Source organism: Leucopleurus acutus, assembly GCF_964270905.1.
Source record: "Leucopleurus acutus genome assembly, chromosome: X".
NCBI classification, from domain to species: domain Eukaryota; kingdom Metazoa; phylum Chordata; class Mammalia; order Artiodactyla; family Delphinidae; genus Leucopleurus; species Leucopleurus acutus.
In genome coordinates, this window is record NC_139148.1 from 63,598,480 (window position 1) to 63,620,239 (window position 21,760).

The 21,760-nt window shown below is 43.3% G+C and overlaps 1 protein-coding gene across 1 annotated transcript in view; it reads left to right on the plus strand.

Moving 5' to 3' along the window:
- Window positions 1-601: 601 nt before the first annotated feature.
- Window positions 602-21,760, plus strand: part of SLC16A2 (solute carrier family 16 member 2) — a gene marked incomplete at its 3' end in the record, with an annotated part of 116,431 nt that continues 95,272 nt past the window's right edge. The window contains exon 1 of the mRNA XM_082864929.1: window positions 602-1,237. Within this exon, the coding sequence (XP_082721055.1) occupies window positions 802-1,237 (436 nt within the window). The 5' untranslated portion in view covers window positions 602-801. The remainder of the gene's footprint in view (window positions 1,238-21,760) is intronic.

A 21,760-nucleotide genomic window follows, 5' to 3' on the forward strand; every position in this document is an offset into this window, starting at 1 on the left:
CCAGGGATTTGCTGGGAAGGGCGGGGGTGGAGGGGGAGAGACGGGGATGGGGGGGCTGTTGCGCAGGACTGTGGGGGGCTGAGCCCCCGGGCTCGAGAAGACTGTGCCCACCCTCTGTCCGAGCTTGGGTGTCCCTTCCAAGTCCCCCTCAAACCCAAGGGGGGGCATAGGCACTACTGAGGGCGGGGTGGGGGTCTCTCAAGGGCCACCTCTCGTCCTGGGGTCCCTGGGGCCACCCCACTTCCAGGCTACTTGTGAGAAAGGAGAGAGTGGGAGCAAAGGACAGGCGGGGTCTTCCCTGGGGGTTCTGGGTTGATCAATGCTCGTTTGGAGCCTGCAGGGAGGAGAGGGCAGAGGAACAGGATAGTTTATGCTCTCGTTTTTCCATTTTAACTATCCCTCTACTGGTCTTCTGGACAAGGAGAAAAGAATTCAGTAGTTTGGAAAGGGAGTTGAGGGAGACAGCTGCGGATTGAGTAGGTAGGCGAGTATGAGGAGGAGGAAGGGCTGGGGAGAAGAGAGAGGCTGTAGCGGCTGCCTGTTGAGGGAGGAAGAGGTTGGGGGGAAGGGAGAGGAGGAGGAGGGGGAGGAGAGAGATGACATGGGGAGAGGAGGAGGGGGGATGGGGGAGGAGGAGGAGAGGGCTCGAGGGACTGTCTGTCTCGGGACAGGCTGGCCAGCTGGGGCGCGGAGCCGGGAGGAGGAGGCAGCCGTAGCAGCGCTTGGAGCAGCAGCAGCAGAAACAAGTACCAGCCACACAGCGGCTCCTCCGGCCCGAGAAGCCACAGTCCCCCGGCCGCGATGGCGCTGCAAAGCCCGGCGAGCGAGGAAGCTAAGGGGCCCTGGCGGGAGGCAGACCAGGAACAGCAGGAGCGGGTGGGTAGCCCCGAGCCGGAGCCGGAGCCGGAGCCCGAGCCCGAGCCCGTGCCAGTACCCCCACCCGAGCCCCAGCCAGAGCCCCAGCCGGAGCCCCAGCCCTTACCGGACCCTGCACCACTGCCGGAGCTGGAGTTTGAGCCTGAGCCGGTGCGCGAACCCGAGCCCACGCCCACCGTGGAGACCCGCGGCACCGCGCGCGGCTTCCAGCCCCCCGAAGGTGGCTTCGGCTGGATGGTGGTCTTCGCTGCCACCTGGTGCAACGGCTCCATCTTTGGCATCCAGAACTCCTTCGGGATTCTCTACTCCATGTTGCTGCAGGAGGAAAGAGAGAAAAATCGCCAAGTGGAGTTCCAAGCAGGTGAGCGGCTCCGCGCGCCCCACCTGGCATTCTAGGCAAGGGTGTCCGCTCCGGCTGCCGCCGATCCTATACCTCCTGGTCCGAGGCACCCCTCTAGCGCGCCGCTTGGACTCCTCCCCCTTGCCCCTTGCCCGTGGCGCTGCTAGAGCGCCGGTTGCCGGGCTCTGGGCAGCCTCGGCTGTGGAGACTAGGCGCAAGAAGTCCCGGGGGTGGGACCTGGGACCTTCGTTGATCATACGCAAGGAATGAATTTTTTTGCTCTGGGACATATCCAGACGCACCTTTCGGGTTTATTTAAAGTACTCTGAGCGTGTGTACTGGGGGAAAATATTTGCAGAATGTTGTGGTTTTTTTGTTTTTTGTTTTTTTTTGGGGGGGGAGTGCGAAGACATGGGGAGAGGAGAGAGTTTGGAGGTTGGGAGGACTTTGAGAGAAACACTGTACCGCAGATCTCCGCAGCAGCCCCTGTTCCTGTACGGGGAGCGGAGGTGTTTTCTCTCAAAAACACTTTAGGAATCCTGGTGACTGAGCGAAGACTCTAACACATGGCAGGCGTGTGTATCTGCAGGAGAGAGAGGAAGGGAGGGAAGGAGTGCGAGTGGGGGGTGTGCGCGCGTCTATTTGCCCGCCGTGGTTACGGCCCAACCGGGCCCGGCCGTCCTCTGCCACTCTGAGGGAGCGAGCGGATCTCTGTGCCCTCTGAGCTGAACCCCAAAGCAGGCAGGGAGGCAGTCTCCGCGGTCTCCTGCCAGAGAGGCGTGAGGCGGCTGGCAGACTGGGCCCTGAGGCTCACTTCGCACCGCCCCCAATCTCAGCCTTGCCCTGCCTGACGCCCCGCGCCTCTCCGCTATCCGCTGGGTGCCTCGTTAGTCTTTAGCCGGAATGCCGGCCTCCACTCCTCCTGCCTTCGTGTGGTGCTGACTTGGTCTTCTTCCCTAAGACAAGCAGGGCTGGGGGCATAGCTCTCGCTCTTCCGCGGCCACAGGACCACAGGCTTGTGCGCTCCTCCCGTTGAGCCTGAGCCTGCCTGTGGACTTGGAGAAGTCAAAGTAGCCATCCCGCTTTCTCAGCAAGCCGCCGGCGAAGCCCCTCAGCCGTTCTCATGAGGAGTCTCGGGAGCGAGCCGAGGGGCTTGGGATGCCGTCTTCCTCAAGGCTCACTCCCTCTTGTGGTTCCTCAGGACAGCTCCACTGGAGACCCGCCGCAAGTTTGCAGCTTAGAATACGTGGCTTTTTAAAACGCAGCTCAGAATAAGTGTTGCCCTGGGACTGAAGGGTTCCCTCCTCTCTCCACCCCCAAACACGTACTTCTCCTGCTCTTTGAGGGAGGCTGGGGATCATTTAGTGAATAGAAACCTTGAATTCTGGGGGCATCCACCTGTGGATTCCCTGAGCCCTTAGAGGGCCTCTCCTAGGCTCTCAACCAAGGACTCTCTTTTTTCTTTTTTTAGTTTGCTAGGCTACCCTTTAAGAGGTTTTGGGACTCTTGGTGCCTCTGGCCTTGTGATCCATCGGCGTTCTAGTGTGCGGGCCCCACTTGAAAGTTCAAGTGTGCGGCAATGGCTGTCCAAGGCAATCTCAGGACTGCCCAGGCTGCGTTGACGCTTGAGTGGAGGGGGTCCCTGACTGTGTGGAACAACATTTGGGCGGAAGGTCACTGTCACACTCACCCCGGGACTACATTTTCCCTGCTTTGATGCAGTTCAGGGGCTCTTGGGAAGGAAGCCAGTGTAGGGCCTCTGGCTGTTGCCTAGGTTACCTTGGAGGGCACCTGCTGAGCATTGCCTTGTGGTTAAAGGCAGGCTGTTGGCCTTCGGGGTCAGTGGCAAAGTCTGGGTAAAACTTCATGGGAGGTAATGGGGGATGGGCTGAAGCTAGGCCCTGGCTTTCATGTGATGTGAGCAGGCCTAGAGCTGGGGCTTTAGGAGTGTGTAATAAAACTTGGAAAAACCACTATTTTACCAGGAAGAGGTTCACTGCTGGGGAACAAACTTCAAAGTAGGTGATCATAGGGGACTCAGGGGGAGGGCTGGCTGAGACTTTCCGGTCAAGACCTCACAGTGCAGCTGGGAAGCGGGGGTAGCAGTGAGCTGTGCAGAGGTGTGGCTGGTGTGTGTTCTGACACAGACTAGATCCATTGAGGGGCTGGGGTTACCAGTTTAAGTTATGGTGAGTATAGGTCAGGAAAGGACAGAGAGGAATTTGGTATGTCCCCAGGGTCACAGACTACTTTGGCTTGGGTCCTTACTGTATGTGTCTTGAATTCATGAAAGTTATTTTTGATACTGGAGACTCTGGGAAACACCTCAGTTTTTATTTTAAAAATGTCAAGAACACCCCACTACACTCCTGAGTTCCTAGAAAATCTCATCCTCACCACTACCTTTCTTGAGCCCCTCAGCTTTGCCAAGCAACCATTCAGGTCCTGAGATTCCAAATGTGCCTCTGTCTCCACACACTTTCTGCAGTTTACTCAAAATTTCTTAGCTACCTATGCCACAGCACTGGTGTCTCAAAGGGATAGAATAAGCCAGTAGAAGCTTGCTAAGATGTTTGTCAGCCAGTGTTTGCCCAATAGCCATTCTGAGGAACATAGAATATACACTCCCACAGTCAAGGAGGTTGGTGCATTGTCCATTTCTATTAACGTCTGACATGGCTTACATCTCTAGAAAGCTATGAATTTAATATTTGGAGGCACCCCACAACCCAAATTCTCTTTGGCTAGGCCTAATATCTCCACAGTCCTAAAGCTGTGCTGATTGGCTTAATGGGTATAAAGCTCTGCAGATGACTGGGACTATTGTGAGTGTGCCCCAGAGAAAGGTTGTTTTGATGTCTGGGGGCTAACTCCACATCAGAGGGGTCTCTGGTCCTGTGAAAAAGCCATGGAGAGTAGAAGGGAAGTGGAATGCAGGCCATTCTAGAGCATGCAATGTTCAGTCTTTGTGAAATCTGTGGTGCATACAATTCTATGGTGGCAATGTATCTTGTCCTTTCTCTTCACCCATTTTGAAAAGGAAACCAACTTTCCCTGGGCCTTAGGCCTGGGATGACTGGCAGACAAAAGGTTCTTGAGATGGAGGCAAGTGACCAAGGTCCGATTTAGCGAAAAATGGAAAAAGTCAAGAGAGAAATGAGCCTATACTTTTGTAGAGCTTGTGGGAAATTTGGGAATTCCCCCAACCCAGGCCAAGCAGCAAACAGGACATGGGCAACCCAACAATTTGGTGGAAAGTATATCATGGCTTCCTGGCATGAGAGGGAAGCATTTTGGAGGAAAGAAAGAGCAAGGTAGCATTGATTGCAGGCCTCAGGTCATTATTGGAACCCTAAATGAGTTGGAGCTGGGGCAAGGTTAGGGTTGGGGGTCCAGAAGACAAGGCGGAACAAGTCAGAGTTTTTAACATTGTCTCCAAGCTTAGGTCTTTTTGAACGTGCTCCAGAGTAAACCCAGTACCCTGCACTTTCCACCTTGACTGCCAGTCTAGCACTGAGCCATAATATATGATGGGAGGCATCTTTTCCTGGGCAGTTTATAAGCATGACCCTTGTAGGCTCCCAGGTGAGGAGGGTGGAGCTGTGTCTCTCACCACCTGGGGAAAGGGGTAATAATGGTCAGGAAGGTTCATTATTGGGCACAAGATAGTTCAGGCTCATGGGCCACTCTGATGGAGACATAATTTTCTAGGCATGGGATAAATGATACAATCTGCCTTTGGGCAGAGTCCCAAAGATAGATGGGGCCAGGGACAGTTTAAGCTATCTTTCTCTTCCCCATTTTAGGGGCTTTCATTGCTTAGTTCAGTGTCTCACTGGGCTGACAACTAAATTGCTGACTTTGAGAGCCAGGCGTCTTTTGAGCAAATCTGCCAATGTCTTGCCTTTGGCTGAAGGCTTTTGCTTACTGTCCAGAGAAGGTTGGCTCGGAGCCTGCTATGGCGCTTTGGGTCACAGGGCCATTGGCCAGGCATCTTTCAAGTCACTCCTCTGACTCCTCTCCAACCAAGCTGGGTCCCAAACTGAGACCTTGACTCATACCGGAGGGGATGAGGAGGAGAGGTTGGGGTACTTGGAAGCCAACCAGGGGGATGCTTGTTTGAGCTGGAGTAGCCAATTGAAGTTGGATCCCTAGCTCACTGTCCAGTAGCCTCGAGTGCTCATTCTAAGTCTAAATATGGATCCCAATGGGCTGGTGATCTCAGTAATACTAACTAGGCAGTGACTAGGAGCTAGACAACTTGTGCCCCTGACTTACTCTGTGACTTTGAGCAGGCACTTTACCTCTCTGTACCTCAGTTTATCTATCTGTAAAGTGAAAGGGTTTGACTAGATAAACTTCTTAGCTCTGCTGTTCTATCCTTCTAAAATTATGTGATATTTTATTCTTTACTATTCACTTGGCATAAATTTTGACTCATTCAGACAAATGGAAACATGTTAATCTGCCTGAATGAGGGTGTGGATGGGTTGGGAGGAGATTGGGAAAGCAATGAAAAACCATGTAGACATCATTTCTCCATGTGTATTAAAAGACTATGGGGCTAACTCATATGTACTGATGTGGTTGAAAAGACCCACTTTTTTTTAACCCAGTGTGTAAAGGCAACTTCAGATCCACAATGCTTCTCCCAGAATGTCCTGCTTAGCATAGAATTGGGCCTCCAAGAGAATTCCCTCAACTTGGCCTTCTGCAGGCTAGCAGAGTAGTTCTGTATGCTGCTGTTTCCCAGCATTTGAGCCTGCTTCTAAAAAGCATTAAACTGCAAGCATTCCCTTAAGCCTCAGTTTGGACCCCTCTCCTGAAACTTAATTTTCCACAGCTCATTCTCATTTCTCAGAAATGATTAGTATGATCTTGGTTTTCTGTTACTTCAGGATAGAAGAGTAAACCAAGATTCCTAAGTGCAATACGGTGTTTTCCTTCAGGGGGCTTCAGACAGGGCATCTTTATAGCTGGCTAAGGGCTGCTGCCTTGTAGTGGGTATGAGAGGGCTGCTGCTTGCCATCCTAGAGAAGGCCATATTGAGTATCCACAATTTCTGGGCAACTTCAGCTTCACTCAGGGCTTAGCTGAGAGTGTGGCTACTGAAGTAGCAGGCACAGAGCTCTCTCTCCTTTTCCCTGAATTTATACTTGCTTTGGAAATATTTCCTGCAGTGCCATGAAGAGTAAACAAACAGATGGACTATCAACATTTACAGAAATATATAAAGGATGTCATCTGGACCTTTTGAGCAGACCAGTTTCCCAGGAGGATATACTGCCTTTCCCATCAACATCTTTTTGTTTTATTACATTTTGAAAGAATCATTTATTCTTTTCAGATTGTGTGAAAGATGGAGTGGGATTTCCTGTTTTGAAAGGAATTATTTCACCTAGAATTGAATGAGTAAACCTTAGAGAAAAAGCTTTATTCATAAAACACACACACACACACACACACACACACACACACACGCACACATATACACACTCTACACCTCAAGCCATGGATTATGAGTATTCTATCTGAAAAACATCTTTTCTCATCTGTTTACAGAATTAGGTTTAATGTAACAGAAGCTTCTGTAGGGGTTGTGGCGGACTAGTGCAAAGGCCCAGATTGGGAAACTTGTTAGGTAAGAGTGATGGAGAGAATATGGCCAGCCTGGATTGTACCTTTTGGCATGGACTCTTTGCAACTCCCCAACAGTGGGGCTTGGAAACATTTATTGTAAGTTTCTTTCTGCTTCCATCCTCTCCTTCTCCTGCATCCCTCTTGGTATTCAAAGGTTATTGGGAAGAGGGTTTAGAATACTCCAGCCCTCTCCTGGTTTAAGGGTGACAGAGGACTAAGCCTAGGGATGTCTAATCATTTGCCTTGAAGTCAAGGTACTAATGATTACTAGTGTGAAATCACTTGGCACTTATTTTGTGGGTAGGGAATGTGGCCTGCTTGGGTGGCTTGAGGAAGTACATGCTTCTTCACCCTGGAAGTCTTGTCTTTCTCTGTTCTCTTGTTTGCTTGTTTCTGGGGTTGGTAGAAGAAGGGCTAAAACTGGCTGTCCCAACCACACATTTTCTTGGCTCCTCCTATTTTCACAGTGCATTTGTAATACCTCTGCTCATATGCCATCCCTTTGCTCCCAGCATTGTTCTCTCTTCTTTCCCTCATTCAATTAGAGGAACAACTGGGGTTTGGATGTTGTACAGGCCTCACTCCAGACTGGATCTCAGGCCCATTCCCACACATCCTGTGGAAGTATCTTTTCCCTTTTCCCCTTTCTCCTCTCTTATTCTCCACTTTCTTGGGGAAGGGTGACTTCCTGTGAAGCACTCAAGAGTGTAGAAGCTATCACCTCTGGATTTTTGCAGTAAGATAGCTGCTGTGAAACCTTTTCATCATTTCCACACCTCCTTTTTTCACAGCCCCAGGACCCCAGTCAAAGAGATAGCATTGTAGCAGGTCTTACTCAATAGTATTCAACAAATGTCCTGGTCAGTTGCACCCTTCCTCTTCAAATCCTCACTATTGTTGTCCCTCAATTCCTCAGCCAACTGAACTTCCAGAGACTTCAGATGGGTTTTCAGTAGCTTCAACATTTCTCGATAGAATAGAACTCTTCATTCTTTTTTGAGCCCCTATCATCTCTCTTCTTGCCAAAAAATACTGCAGAATTGATTGTAGAGGAGTCGAAGGGGGGAGGAGACAGACACCCATGTCCTAACTAGAGTCAAAAGTGCTTTCAGTGAGGATGGAGAGGGAGGAAGTGAAACTCCCAGGTTAGTTGCTTCCCTGCTTCCATGCAGCTAAAGGGAAAAAAGGAAAGGAAATGTCACTAAACTAGCAGTCCCCACACAGTCTCCTTGTCTAATTTATTCTGTGGATCTGTCCACCCACCTTCTTACCCAGGCTGGAAGGGTATGTGCATACACCCATGTGTCCAGACCTGTGTGTACGTGTGTATAGCTGGGTGTGTGATGTCTGTCTGGGCCAATTAGCACAGTTGCTTAAAACATGGTGCCTATGAGACTCAGGTCACAAGTTCAGTCACTTGTTTAGGTAACTGAGCTTCTTACAAAGAAAAGAACTCTTCTTCTGTTCATCACCCATGCCCCTCATGTGGGGTTGCCACTGATCCCAAGAGGACTGGGTAAAAGTAGGGAGATGACTCCCTATAAGCTTTCCCTATTATGGGGAAAAGACACAAAGCATACAGCCTAGTGATAGCTGCTCTTCCACAGTGTTATTTCTTTGACATTTAGCTTCTTACTTCCATCAAGCACCCTAATAGTAATAATAATAGTAATAATAACAATAGAAATTGCTAACATTTATTTAGCATTTAGCAATTAATTCTGTGCTAGGCATTATGTTAAGCACTTTACATGTACCAACCCATTTAAATTCTGAACAACTCTATGAGGTAGGTACTATTATTTCCTCCATTTCACAGATAAAGAGAAAGATGCACAGAAGTTAAGAAGCTTGCTTAGCTCATATAGCAAATAATAGCAGAGCCAAGATTTGAACCCAGAGAGTATGAGACCAGAACTCCTGCCTTTAGATATCACCTAATACATACTAAAGATGGGAGGAGCACAGCTACCAAGGAAGACTGCTGCAGAGTTTTCCATTCCTGTAGCCTCAGGGCATCCTTATGACTAAGGGATAAAAAGAGAGGACCAAGAAAGGGTTTAGTAAACAAAAGTCTCACAGTCTTGTGATACATGACATACTCTTCTAACCACCCGTCTTACTCTACCCAGAGTCATGGTCCTTGGGTCCAAAACAGGGCCAGAGAAACCATCTCTTTTTAGTTGGTTAGCCTGAATAAGTCATATAACCTTTCAAGCCTTCAGTGTTCTCATCTTCATGGTGAGATTGACAGTATTTACTTTTATAGGACTATGAAGGGTCACATGAGATTCTGTATGTGAAAGACATTTGTAAATTGTGAAGGGGTTGGTATTATTATTATCATCAACATCATCCTCATCATCATCCAGTAACCTTTTCCAGCTCCTAGAAAGTGAGTTGCTATACCTTTCTCTAAATATTTCTGGAAGAGGAATCAACCTCTCCTCCCCACCTTCCACCTCCCACGCCATCTCTTCCCCATCTCTCCTCTGTATTCTTCTGCAGTTTTACCCGGGTATCCTGTAGCTAAGGACTGGCCATGTTTTCTTTGTTCCTCAATTCTCTAGGAGCCCAGGGAGTGGAGGGGCCAGATCCCAGGTCATATACATTCAAGGAAACAAGGCATGTTGAAATATTTACAGCTCTTGGCAGGAGCTCACAAACCTCCCTTTGAGTCAAGGACTGAGTTTTTAAATAGGAATTGCTGCACATTGGGGGCAGATGGTGGGTGGAGTTAGGGTGTCACTTCCTCCCGAGGGTCTCTCACAGGGCCTCTGTTCTCCTGCAGGTAGTGAAAAGAAGGAAAGGGATATTTAGGGTCAGAAGGTCTGGGCCAGGGGACATTAAGCAAAGAAGGGGCCTTGCTCCTTTGTATTCAGTTTCGGAGTGGGCCAATTTCCTTATGTTCTAAACAGGATAGCCCCCGAGAACAGAGGCCACAGAAAGCCAGAGGCCTGGAGGAGGACTGCAACAGCAGGTTTTTTGGTTTTGTTTTTTTAATTTTTATGGGAGTATAGTTGCTTTAAAACTGTTAGTTTCTGCTGTACAGCAAAGTGAATCAGCTATATGTATACATACATCCCCTCTTTTTTGGATTTCCTTCCCATTTAGATCAGCAGAGAGCACTAGGTAGAGTTCCCTGTGCTATACACTAGGTTATCATTTATCTATTTTATACATAGTATCAATAGTATATATGTGTCGGTCGCAATCTTCCAATTCACCCCCCCACTTTGTATCTATTTCTGCTTTGTAAATAAGATTGTCTATACCAATTTTTTCAGATTTCACATATATGCGTTAATATATGGTATTTGTTTTTCTCTTTCTGACTTACTTCACTCTGTATGACAGCCTCTAGGTCCATTCATGTCTCTACAAATGACCCAATTTCATTCCTTTTTATGGCTGAGGAATATTCCATTGTATATATGTATACCACATCTTCTTTATCCATTTCTCTGTTGATGGACATTTAGTTTTCTCCCATGTCCTGGTTATTGTAAATAGTGCTGCAATGAACACTGGCTGCATGTATCTTCTTGAATTATGTTTTTCTAAGGGTATATGCCCAGTAGTGGGATTGCTGGGTCACATGGTAGTTATATTTTTAGCTTTTTAAGGACCCTCCATACTGCTTTCCATAGTAGCTCTATCAATTTACATTCCCACCAAGAGTGCAAGAGGGTTCCCTTTTCTGCACACCCTCTCCAGCATTTGTTGTTTGTAGATTTTGTGATGATGGCCATTCTGACTGGGATGAGGTGATATCTCATTGTGGTTTTGATTTGCATTTCTCTAATAATTAGTGATATTGAGCATTTCTTCATCTGTTCGTTGGCCACCTGTATGTCTTCCTTAGAGAAATGTCTATTTAGGTCGTCCACCCATTCTTGGATTGGGTTGTTTGTATTTTTGATATTGAGCTGCATGAGCTGTTTGTATATTTGGGAGATTAATCCTTTTTCAGTTGCTTCGTTTGCAAATATTTTCTCCCATCCTGAGGGTTGTCATTTTGTCTTTTTCATGGTTTCCTTTGCTGTGAAAAAGCTTTACGTTTAAGTAGGTCCCATTTCTTTATTTTTGTTTTTATTCTCATTACTCTAGGAGGTGGGTCAAAAAAAATCTTGCTGCAATTTATATCAAAGAGTGTTCTGCCTATGTTTTGCTCTAAGAGTTTTATAGTGTCTGGACTTACATTTAGGCCTTTAATCCATTTTGAGTTTATTTTTGTGTATAGTATTAGGGAGTGTTCTAATTTCATTCTTTTACATGTAGCTGCCCAGTTTTCCCAGCACCACTTTTTTTTTTTTTTACATCTTTATTGGAGTATAATTGGTTTACAATGGTGTGTTAGTTTCTGCTTTATAACAAAGTGAATCAGTTATACATATACATATGTTCCCATATCTCTTCCCTCTTGCATCTCCCTCCCTCCCATCCTCCCTATCCCACCCCTCTAGGTGGTCACAAAGCACCGAGCTGATCTCCCTGTGCTATGCGGCTGCTTCCCACTAGCTATCTATTTTACGTTTGGTAGTGTATATATGTCCATGCCTCTCTCTTGCTTTGTCACAGCTTACCCTTCCCCCTCCCCATTTCCTCAAGTCCATTCTCTAGTAGGTCTGTGTCTTTATTCCTGTCTTACCCCTAGGCTCTTCATGACATTTTTTTTGGTTAAGTTCCATATATATGTGTTAGCATATGGTATTTGTCTTTCTCTTTCTGACTTACTTCACTTTGTATGACAGACTCTAGGTCCATCCACCTCATTACAAATAGCTCAATTTCATTTCTTTTTAAGGCTGAGTAATATTCCATTGTATATATGTGCCACATCTTCTTTATCCATTCATCCAATGATGAACACTTAGGTTGTTTCCATCTCCTGGCTATTAAATAGAGCTGCAATGAACATTTTGGTACATGACTCTTTTTGAATTATGGTTTTCTCAGGGTATATGCCCAGTAGAGGGATTGCTGGTACATATGGTAGTTCTGTTTGTAGTTTTTTTAAGAAACCTCCATACTGTTCTCCATAGTGGCTGTACCAATTCACATTCCCACCAGCAGTGCAAGAGTGTTCCCTTTTCTCCACACCCTCTCCAGCATTTATTGTTTCTAGATTTTTTGATGATGGCCATTTGGACTGGTGTGAGATGATATCTCATTGTAGTTTTTTTTTTTTCGGTACACAGGCCTCTCACTGCTGTGGCCTCTCCCGCTGCGGAGCTCAGGCTCTGGACGTGCAGGCTCAGCAGCCATGGCTCATGGGCCCAGCCGCTCCACGGCATGTGGGATCCTCCCAGACTGGGGCATGAACCCATGTCCCCTGCATCGGCAGGCGGACTCTCAACCACTGCGCCACCAGGGAAGCCCCCTCATTGTAGCTTTGATTTGCATTTCTCTAATGATTAATGATGTTGAGCATTCTTTCATGTGTTTGTTGGCAGTCTGTATATCTTCTTTGGAGAAATGTCTATTTAGGTCTTCTGCCCATTTCTTGATTGGGTTGTTTGTTTTTTTGTTATTGAGCTGCATGAGCTGCTTGTAAATTTTGGAGATTAATCCTTTGTCAGTTGCTTCATTTGCAAATATTTTCTCCCATTCTGAGGGTTGTCTTTTGGTTTTGTTTATGGTTTCCTTTGCTGTGCAAAAGCTTTGAAGTTTCATTAGGTCCCATTTGTTTATTTTTGTTTTTATTTCCATTTCTCTAGGAGGTGGGTCAAAAAGGATCTTGCTGTGATTCATGTCATAGAGTGTTCTGCCTATGTTTCCTCGAAGAGTTTGATAGTTTCTGGCCTTACATTTAGGTCTTTAATCCATTTTGAGCTTATTTTTGTGTATGGTGTTAGGGAGTGATCTAATCTCATACTTTTACATATACCTGTCCAGTTTTCCCAGCACCACCTATTGAAGAGGCTGTCCTTTCTCCACTGTACATTCCTGCCTCCTTTATCAAAGATAAGGTGACCATATGTGCGTGGGTTTATCTCTGGGCTTTCTATCCTGTTCCATTGATCTATGTTTCTGTTTTTGTGCCAGTACCATACTGTCTTGATTACTGTAGCTTTGTAGTATAGTCTGAAGTTAAGGAGTCTGATTCCTCCAGCTCCGTTTTTTGTTCTCAAGATTGCTTTGGCTATTCGGGGTCTTTTGTGTTTCCATACAAATTGTAAAATTTTTTGTTCTAGTTCTGTGAAAAATGCCAGTGGTAGTTTGATAGGGATTGCATTGAATAGCACCACTTATTAAAGAGGCTGTCTTTGCTCCATTATGTATTCTTGCCTCCCGTGTCATAGATTAGGTGACCATACATGCCTGGGTTTATCTCTGGACTTTCTATCCTCTTGCATTGATCTGTATTTCTGTTTTTGTGTCAGTACCATAGTGTCTTGATTACTCTAGTTCTGTAGTATAGTCTGAAGTCAGGGAGGCTGATTCCTCCAGCTCTTTTTCTTTTTATTCTCAAGATTGCTTTTGCTATACGAGGTCTTTTGTGTTTCCATACAAATTGTAAAATTTTTTTCTATTTCTGTGAAAAATGCCATTGGCAATTTGATAGGGATTGCATTGAATCTGTAGATTGCTTTGGTTAATATAGTCATTTTCACAATATTGATTTTTCCAATCCAAGAACATTGTATAACTTTCCATCTGTTTGTGTCGTCTTTGATTTCTTTCATCAGTATCTTATATTTTTCTGCATATATACCTTTTGCCTCCTTAGGTAGGTTTATTCCTAGGCAGTTTATTCTTTTCATTGCAATGGTAAATGGGATTGTTTCCTTTTTTATGTTTCTGATCTTTTGTTTTTAGTGTATAGGATTGCAAGAGATTCTGTGTATTAATTTTGTATCCTGCAACTTTACCAGATTCATTGATGAGCTTTAGTAATTTTCTGGTGGCATCTTTAGGATTTTCTATGTATAGTATCATGTCATCTCCAAACAGTGACAATTGTACTTCTTCTTTGCCAATTTGGATTCCTTTTCTTTCTTTTTCTTCTCTAATTACCATGTCTAGGACTTCCTAAACTATGTTGAATAATAGTGGCAAAAGTAGGGACCCTTGTCTTGTTCCCGATTTTAGAGGAAATGCTTTCAGTTTTTCACCATTGAGAATAATGTTTGCTGTGGGTTTGTCATATATAGCCTTTATTACGTTGAGGTAGGTTTCCTGTATGCCCACTTTCTGGAGAGTTTTCATCATAAATTGGTGTTGAATGTTGTCAAAAGCTTTTTCTGCATCTATTGAGATGATCATATGGTTTTTGTTCTTCAATTTGTTAGTATGGTGTATCACACTGATTTATTTGCAAATATTAAAAATTCCTTGCATCCCTGAGATAAATACCATTTGATCATGGTGTATGATCCTTTTAATGTGTTGTTGGATTCTCTTTGCTAGTGTTATGTTGAGAGTTTTTGCATCTATGTTCATCAGTGCAATTGGCCTGTAATTTTCTTTTTTGCGGATATCTTTGTCTGGTTCTAGTATCAGGGTGATGGTGGCCTTGTAGAATGAGTTTGGGAATGTTCCTCCCTCTGCAATTTTTTGGAAGAGATTGAGAAGGATAGGTGTTAGCTCTTCTCTAAACATTTGATAAAATTCGCTGGTGAAGCCCTCTGGTCCTGGACTTCTGTTTGTTGGAAGGTTTCTAATCACAGTTTCAATTTCATTACTTGTGATTGGTCTGTTCATATTTTCTATTTCTTCCTGGTTCAGTATTTGAAGGTTGTACATTTCTAAGAATTTGTCCATTTCTCCCAGGTTGTCCATTTTATTGGCATATAGTCACCCGTAAGAGTCTCTTATAATCCTTTGTAGTCAGTTGTAACCTCTTTTTCGTTTCTAATTTCGTTTCTAATTTCATTTAGTTTAATTTCTAATTTTATTGAAATTAAAATCTCCCTTTTTGTCTTGATGAGTCTAGCTAAAGGTTTATCAATTTTGTGTATCTTCTCAAAGACCCAGCTTTTAGTTTTATTGATCTTTGCTTCTATTTCATTTATTTCTGCTATGATCTTTATGATTTCTTTCTTTCTAACAACTTTGGGTTTTGTTTGGTCTTCTTTCTCTAGTTGCTTTAGGTTTAAGGTTAGGTTATTTTTTTGAGATTTTTCTTGCTTCTTGAGGTAGGATTGTATTGGTTTAAACTTCCTTCTTAGGACTGCTTTTACTGCATCCTATAGGTTTCAGGTTGTCATGTTTTCATTGTTATTTGTTTCTAGGTATTTTTTGATTTCCTCTTTGATAGCTTCAGTGAGCTCTTCATTATTTAGTAATTTATTGTTTAGCCTCCATGTTTTGTGTTTTCTACAGGTTTTTTTCCTGTAATTGATTTCTAGTCTCATAACATTGTGGTTGGAAAAGATGCTTGATATGATTTCAATTTTCTTAAATTACTGATGCTTGCTTTGAGACCCAAGATGTGATCTACCCTGTAGAATGTTCCATGCGCACTTGAGAAGAAACTGTATTCTGCTGCTTTGGGATAGAATGTCCCAGAAATATCAATTAAGTCTATCTTGTCTAATGTGTCATTTAAGGCTTGTGTTTCCTTATTAATTTTCTGTCTGCATGATCTATCCATTGGTGTAATTGGAGAGTTAAAGTCCCCCACTATTATTGTGATACTGTCAAATTCTCCTTTTATGGCTATTAGCATTTGCCTTATGTATTGAGGTGCACCTATGTTGGGTGCATAAATATTTACCATTTTTATATCTTCTTCTTGGATTGATCCCTTGTTCATTATGTAATGTCCTTCCTTGTCTCTTTATTTTGAAGTCTATTTTGTCTGATATGAGTATTGCTACTCCAGCTCTCTTTTGATTTCCACTTGCATGGAATATCTTTTTCCATCCCCTCACTTTCAGTCTATGTGTGTTCCCAGGTCTGAAGTGGGTCTCTTATATACAACATATATACAGGTCTTGTTTTTGTATCCATTAAGCCAGTCTGTGCCTTTTGGTTGGAGCCTTTAATCCATTTACATTTAAGGTAATTATCGATATGTTTGTTCCTATTACCATTTTCTTAATTGTTTTGGGTTTCTTTTTGTAGGTCTTTTTTTCACTTGTGTTTCCTGACTAGAGAAGTTCTTTAAGCATTTGTTGCAAAGCTGGTCTGGTGGTGCTGTATTCTCTTAGCTTTTGCTTGTCTGTAAAACTTTTGATTTCTCCATTGAATCTGAATGAGATCCTTGCTGGTAGAGTAATCTTGGTTGTAGATTTTTCCTTTCCATCACTTTAAATATATCCTGCCATTCCTCTGGCCTGAAGAGTTTCTGCTGAAAGATCAGCTGATAACGTTCTGGGTGTTCCCTTGTATGTTATATGTTGGTTTCCCTTGCTTCTTTTAATATTTTTTCTTTGTATTTAATCTTTGATAGTTTGATTAATATGTGTCTCAGTGGGCTTACCTGGTGGTGCAGTGATTGGGAGCCTGCCTGCCGATGCGGGGGGTGCGGGTTCGTGCCCCGGTCCGGGAGGATCTCGCGTGCCGTGGAGCGGCTGGGCCCATGAGCCGTGGCTGCTGGGCCTGCGCATCTGGAGCCTGTGCTCCACAACGGGAGAGGCCGCGGCAGTGAGAGGCCCACATACAGCAAAGAAAAAAAAAATTGCGTCTCAGCATGTTTCTCCTTGGGTTTATCTTGTACAGGACTCTCTGCACTTCCTGGACTTGACTTACTATTTCTTTTCCCATGTTAGGGAAGTTTTCAAGTATAATCTCTTCAAGTATTTTGTCAGACCCTTTCTATTTTTCTTTTTTTTCTGGAACCCCTATAATTTCAATGTTGGTGTGTTTAATGTTGTCCCAGAGGTCTCTAAGACTGTCCTCAATTCTTTTCATTCTGCATTTTTTATTCTGCTCTGTGGCAGTGATTTCCACCATTCTATCTTCCAACTCACTTATCTGTTCTTCTGACTCAGTTATTCTGCTATTGATTCCTTCTAGTGTATTTTTTAAACATCTTAATTGGATTTTAATTGCTTTCCAATATTGCATTAGTTTCTGCTGTATAAAAAAGTGAATCAGCTACATGTATACATATATCCCCATATAACCTCCCTCTTGTGTCTCCCTCCCATCCTCCCTATCCCACCCCTCTAGGTGGTCATAAGGCACCAACCTGATCTCCCTGTGCTATGCAGCTGCTTCCCACTAGCTATCTATTTTACATTTGGTAGTGTATATATGTACATGCCACTCTCTCACTTCGTCCCAGCTTACCCTTCCCCCTCCCTGTGTCCTCAAGTCCATGCTCTAGTAGGTCTGCGTCTTTATTCCTGTCCTGCCCCTAGGTTCTTCATAACCTTGTTTTTTTCTTTAGATTCCATATATATGTGTTAGCATATGGTATTCGTTTTTCTCTTTCTGACTTACTTCACTCTGTATGACAGTATCTAGGTCCATCCAACTCACTACAAATAACTCAATTTCGTTTCTTTTTATGGCTGAGTAATATTCCGTTATATATATGTGCCACATCTTCTTTATCCATTCATATGTCAGTGGACACTTAGGTTGTTTCTATGTCCTGGGTATTGTAAATAGAGCTGCAATGAACATTGTGGTGGTACATGACTCTTTTTGAATTATGGTTTTCTCAGGGTATTTGCCCAGGACTGGGATTGCAGGTCATATGGTAGTTCTATTTTTAGCTTTTTAAGGAACCTCCATTCTGTTCTGCATAGTGGCTGTATCAATTTTCATTCCCACCACCGTTGCAAGAGAGTTCCCCATTCTGCACACCCTCTCCAGCATTTATTGTTTGTAGATTTTTTGATGATGGCCATTCTGACCAGTGTGAGGTGATACCTCATTATAGTTTTGACTTGCATTTCTGTAATGATTAGTGATGTTGAGCATCCTTTCATGTGTTTGTTGGCAACCTGTATATCTTCTTTGGAGAAATGTCTATTTAGGTCTTCTGCCCATATTTGGATTGGGTTGTTTGTTTTTTTGATATTGGGCTGCATGAGCTGCTTGTATATTTTGGAGATTAATCCTTTTTCAGTTGTTTCATTTGCAAATATCTTGTGTCACAAATGAAGCCATGGTAAATTTAAGGAAATTGAAATTGTATCAAGTACCTTTTCCGACCACAACACTATGAGAATAGATATCAATTGCAGGAAAAAACTAAAAAATACAAACACATGGAGGCTAAACAATATGCTACTAAATAACCAAGAGATCACTGAAGAAATCAATACGGAAATGAAAAAATGCCTAGAAACAAATGACAAGGAAAACATGACGACCCAAAACCTATGGATGCAACAAAAGCAGTTCTCAGAGGGAAGTCTATAACAATACAATCCTACCTCAAGAAATAAGAAAAATCTCAAATAAACAACCTAACCTTACACCTAAAGCAATTAGAGACAGAAAAAGAAGCAACCAAACAAAAAATCCAAAGTTAGCAGAAGGAAAGAAATCATAGATCAGATCAGAAATAAATGAAAAACAAATGAAACAATAGCAAAGATTAATAAAACTAAAAGACTGTTTCCTTGAGAAGATAAACAAAATTCATAAACCATTAGCCAGACTCATCAAGAAAGAAAGGGAGAAGACTCAAATCAACAGAATTAGTTATGAAAAAGGAGAAATAACAGCTGACACTGCAGAAGTACAAAGGATCGTGAGAGATTACTGCAAGCAACTATATGCCAATATAATGGACAACCTGGAAGAAATGGACAAATTCTTAGAAAATCACAACCTTCCAAGACTGAACCAGAAAGAAATAGAAAATATTAACAGACCAATCACAAGTACTGATATTGAAACTGTGATTAAAAATCTTCCAACAAACAAAAGCCCAGGACCAGATGGCTTCACAGGTCAATTCTATCAAACATTTAGAGAAGAGCTAACACCTGTCCTTCTCAAACTCTTCCAAAATATAGCAGAGGGAGGAACACTCCCAAACTCATTCTATGAGGCCACCATCACCCTGATACCAAAACCAGACAAAGATGTCACAAAAAAGAAAACTACAGGCCAATATCACTGATGAACATAGATGTGAATATCCTCAGCAAAATATTACCAAACAGAATCCAACAACACATTAAAAGGATCATACACCATGATCAAGTGGGGTTTATCCCAGGAATGCAAGGATTCTTCAATCTACACAAATCAATCAATGTGATACACCATATTAACAAATTGAAGGAGAAAACCGTATGATCATCTCAATAAATGCAGAAAAAGCTTCTGACAAAATTCAACACCCATTTATGATAAAAACTCTCCAGAAAGTGGGCATAGAGGGAACCTACCTCATCATAATAAAGGCCATATATGACAGACCCACAGCCAACATCGTTCTCAATGGTGGAAAGCTGAAACCATTTCCTCTAAGATCAGGAACAAGACAAGGTTGCCCACTCTCACCACTCTTACTCAACTTAGTTTTGGAAGTTTTAGCCTCAGCAATCAGAGAAGAGAAGGAAATAAAAGAAATCCAAATCAGAAAGGAAGAAATAAAACTGTCACTGTTTGCAGATGACATGATTCTATACATAGAGAATCCTAAACATGCTACCAGAAAACTACTAGAGCTAATCAATGAATTTGGTAGAGTAGCAGGATACAAAATTAATGCAGAGAAATCTCTTGCAGTCCTGTACACTAAGGATGAAAACTCTGAAAGAGAAATTAAGGAAACACTCCCATTTACCTTTGCAACAAAAAGAATAAAATACCAAGGAATAAACCTACCTAAGGAGACAAAAGACCTGTATGCAGAAAACTATAAGATACTGATGAAGGAAATTAAAGATGATACAAACATTTGGAGAGACATACCATGTTTTTGGATTTGAAGAATCAACATTGTGAAAATGACTATACTACTTAAAGAAATCTACACACTCAGTGCAATCCCAATCAAACTATCAATGGCATTTTTCACAGAAGTAGAGCAAAAAATTTCACAATTTGTATGGAAACACAAAAGACCCCAAATAGCCAAAGGAATCTTGAGAAAGAAAAATGGAGCTGGAGGAATCAGGCTCCCTGAGTTCATACTATACTACAAAGCTACAGTAATCAAGACAGTGTGGTACTGACACAAAAACTGAAATATAGATCAGTGGAATAGGATAGAAACCCAGAGATAAATCCATTCACATATGGTCACCTTATCTTTTATAAAGGAGGCAACAATATACAATGGAGAAAAGATAGTTTGTTCAACAAGTGGTGTTGGGAAAACTGGACAGCTACATGTAAAAGAATGAAATTAGAGCACTCCCTAACACCATACACAAAAATAAGCTCAAAATGGATTAAAGATCTAAATGTAAGGACAGAAACTGTCAAACTCTTAGAGGAAAACATAGGAAGAACACTCTATGACATAAACCACTGCAAGATCCTTTTTGACCCACCTCCTAGAGAAATGGAAATAAAAACAAAAATAAACAAATGGGACCTAATGAAACTTCAAAGCTTTTGCACAGCAAAGGAAACCTTAAGACAGTGCTTTTGGTGTGTTTTTTTTTAGTCTCTAATTTTTTTTAAATTTAATTAATTAATTAATTTATTTTTGACTGTGTTGGGTGTTCGTTGCTGCACGCGGGCTTTCTCTAGTTGCAGCGAGCGGGGGCTACTCTTCGTTGCGGTGCATGGGCTTCTCATTGCAGTGGCTTCCCTCACTGTGGATCACGAGCTCTAGGCGCGTGCGCTTCAGTAGTTGTGGCACATGGGCTCAGTAGTTGTGGCTCACAAGCTCTAGAGCACAGGCTCAGTAGTTGTGGCACACGAGGTTAGTTGCTCCGCGGCATGTGGGATCTTCCTGGGCCAGAGATCGAACCCGTGTCCCCTGCATTGACAGGTGGATTCTTAAACACTGTACCACCAGGGAAGCCCTTTGGTGTATTTTTAATTTTATTTATTGTGTTGTTCATCACAGTTTGTTGTTTAGTTCTTCTAGGTCCTTATTAAACGTTTCTTCTGTTTTCTCCATTCTATTTCCACGATTTTGGATCATCTGTACTGTTATTACTCTGAATTCTTTTTTAGGTCGACTGTGTATTTCCTCTTTATTTATTTGGTCTTATGGGTTTTTACCTTGCTCCTTCGTCTGCAACATATTTCTCTGTCTTCTCATTTTGTCTAACTTTCTGTGTTTGAGGTCTCCTCTCTGCAGGCTGTAGGTCATAATTCCTCTTGCTTCTGGTGTCTGCCCCCCTTGGATTAGGTTGTTCCAGTGGCTTGTGTAGGCTTCCTGGTTGGAGGGACTGGTGCCTACAGTTTGGTGTGTGGTGCTGGACCTTTGGCCTCTTATGGGCAGAGCTGCATCAGGTTGTGTGTCTTGGGGTGTCTGTGGGCTTAATATGATGTTAGGCAGCCTGTCTGCTGATTGTTGGTTTTGTGTTCTTGTCTTGCTTGTTATTTGGCGTGTGTCATTCAGCACTGAAGCCTGCAGGCAGTTGAGTGGAACTGGGTCTTGGGGTTGAGATGGAGACCTCTGGGAGAGTTCTCACTGATTAACATTCCCTGGAGTCAGGAATTCTCTGGTGTTCCAGTATCCTGGACTCAGCACTCCTACCCCAGAGGCTCAAGCCCAACCTCTGGCCTGGGAACCAAAACCCCACAAGCCACACAGCTTGGCAGAAACGGCAAAAAAAAGAAAAGCGAAAAAAGGGCACGATGTAAAACAAACAGACATACGAAACCCAACACAATAGCAAAGACAAAATCAAGCAAACAGTGACAACAACAATTAAAAATAGACAATCAAACGAACAGACAAACAGAACCCCAGACAAAGGTAAAAGCAAAACCTAACAAACAGAAACAGACAAACAAAAAAACAAACACACACACACAAGATAAGAAACAAAAACAGAGAAAACAAAAAACAAGAGAATA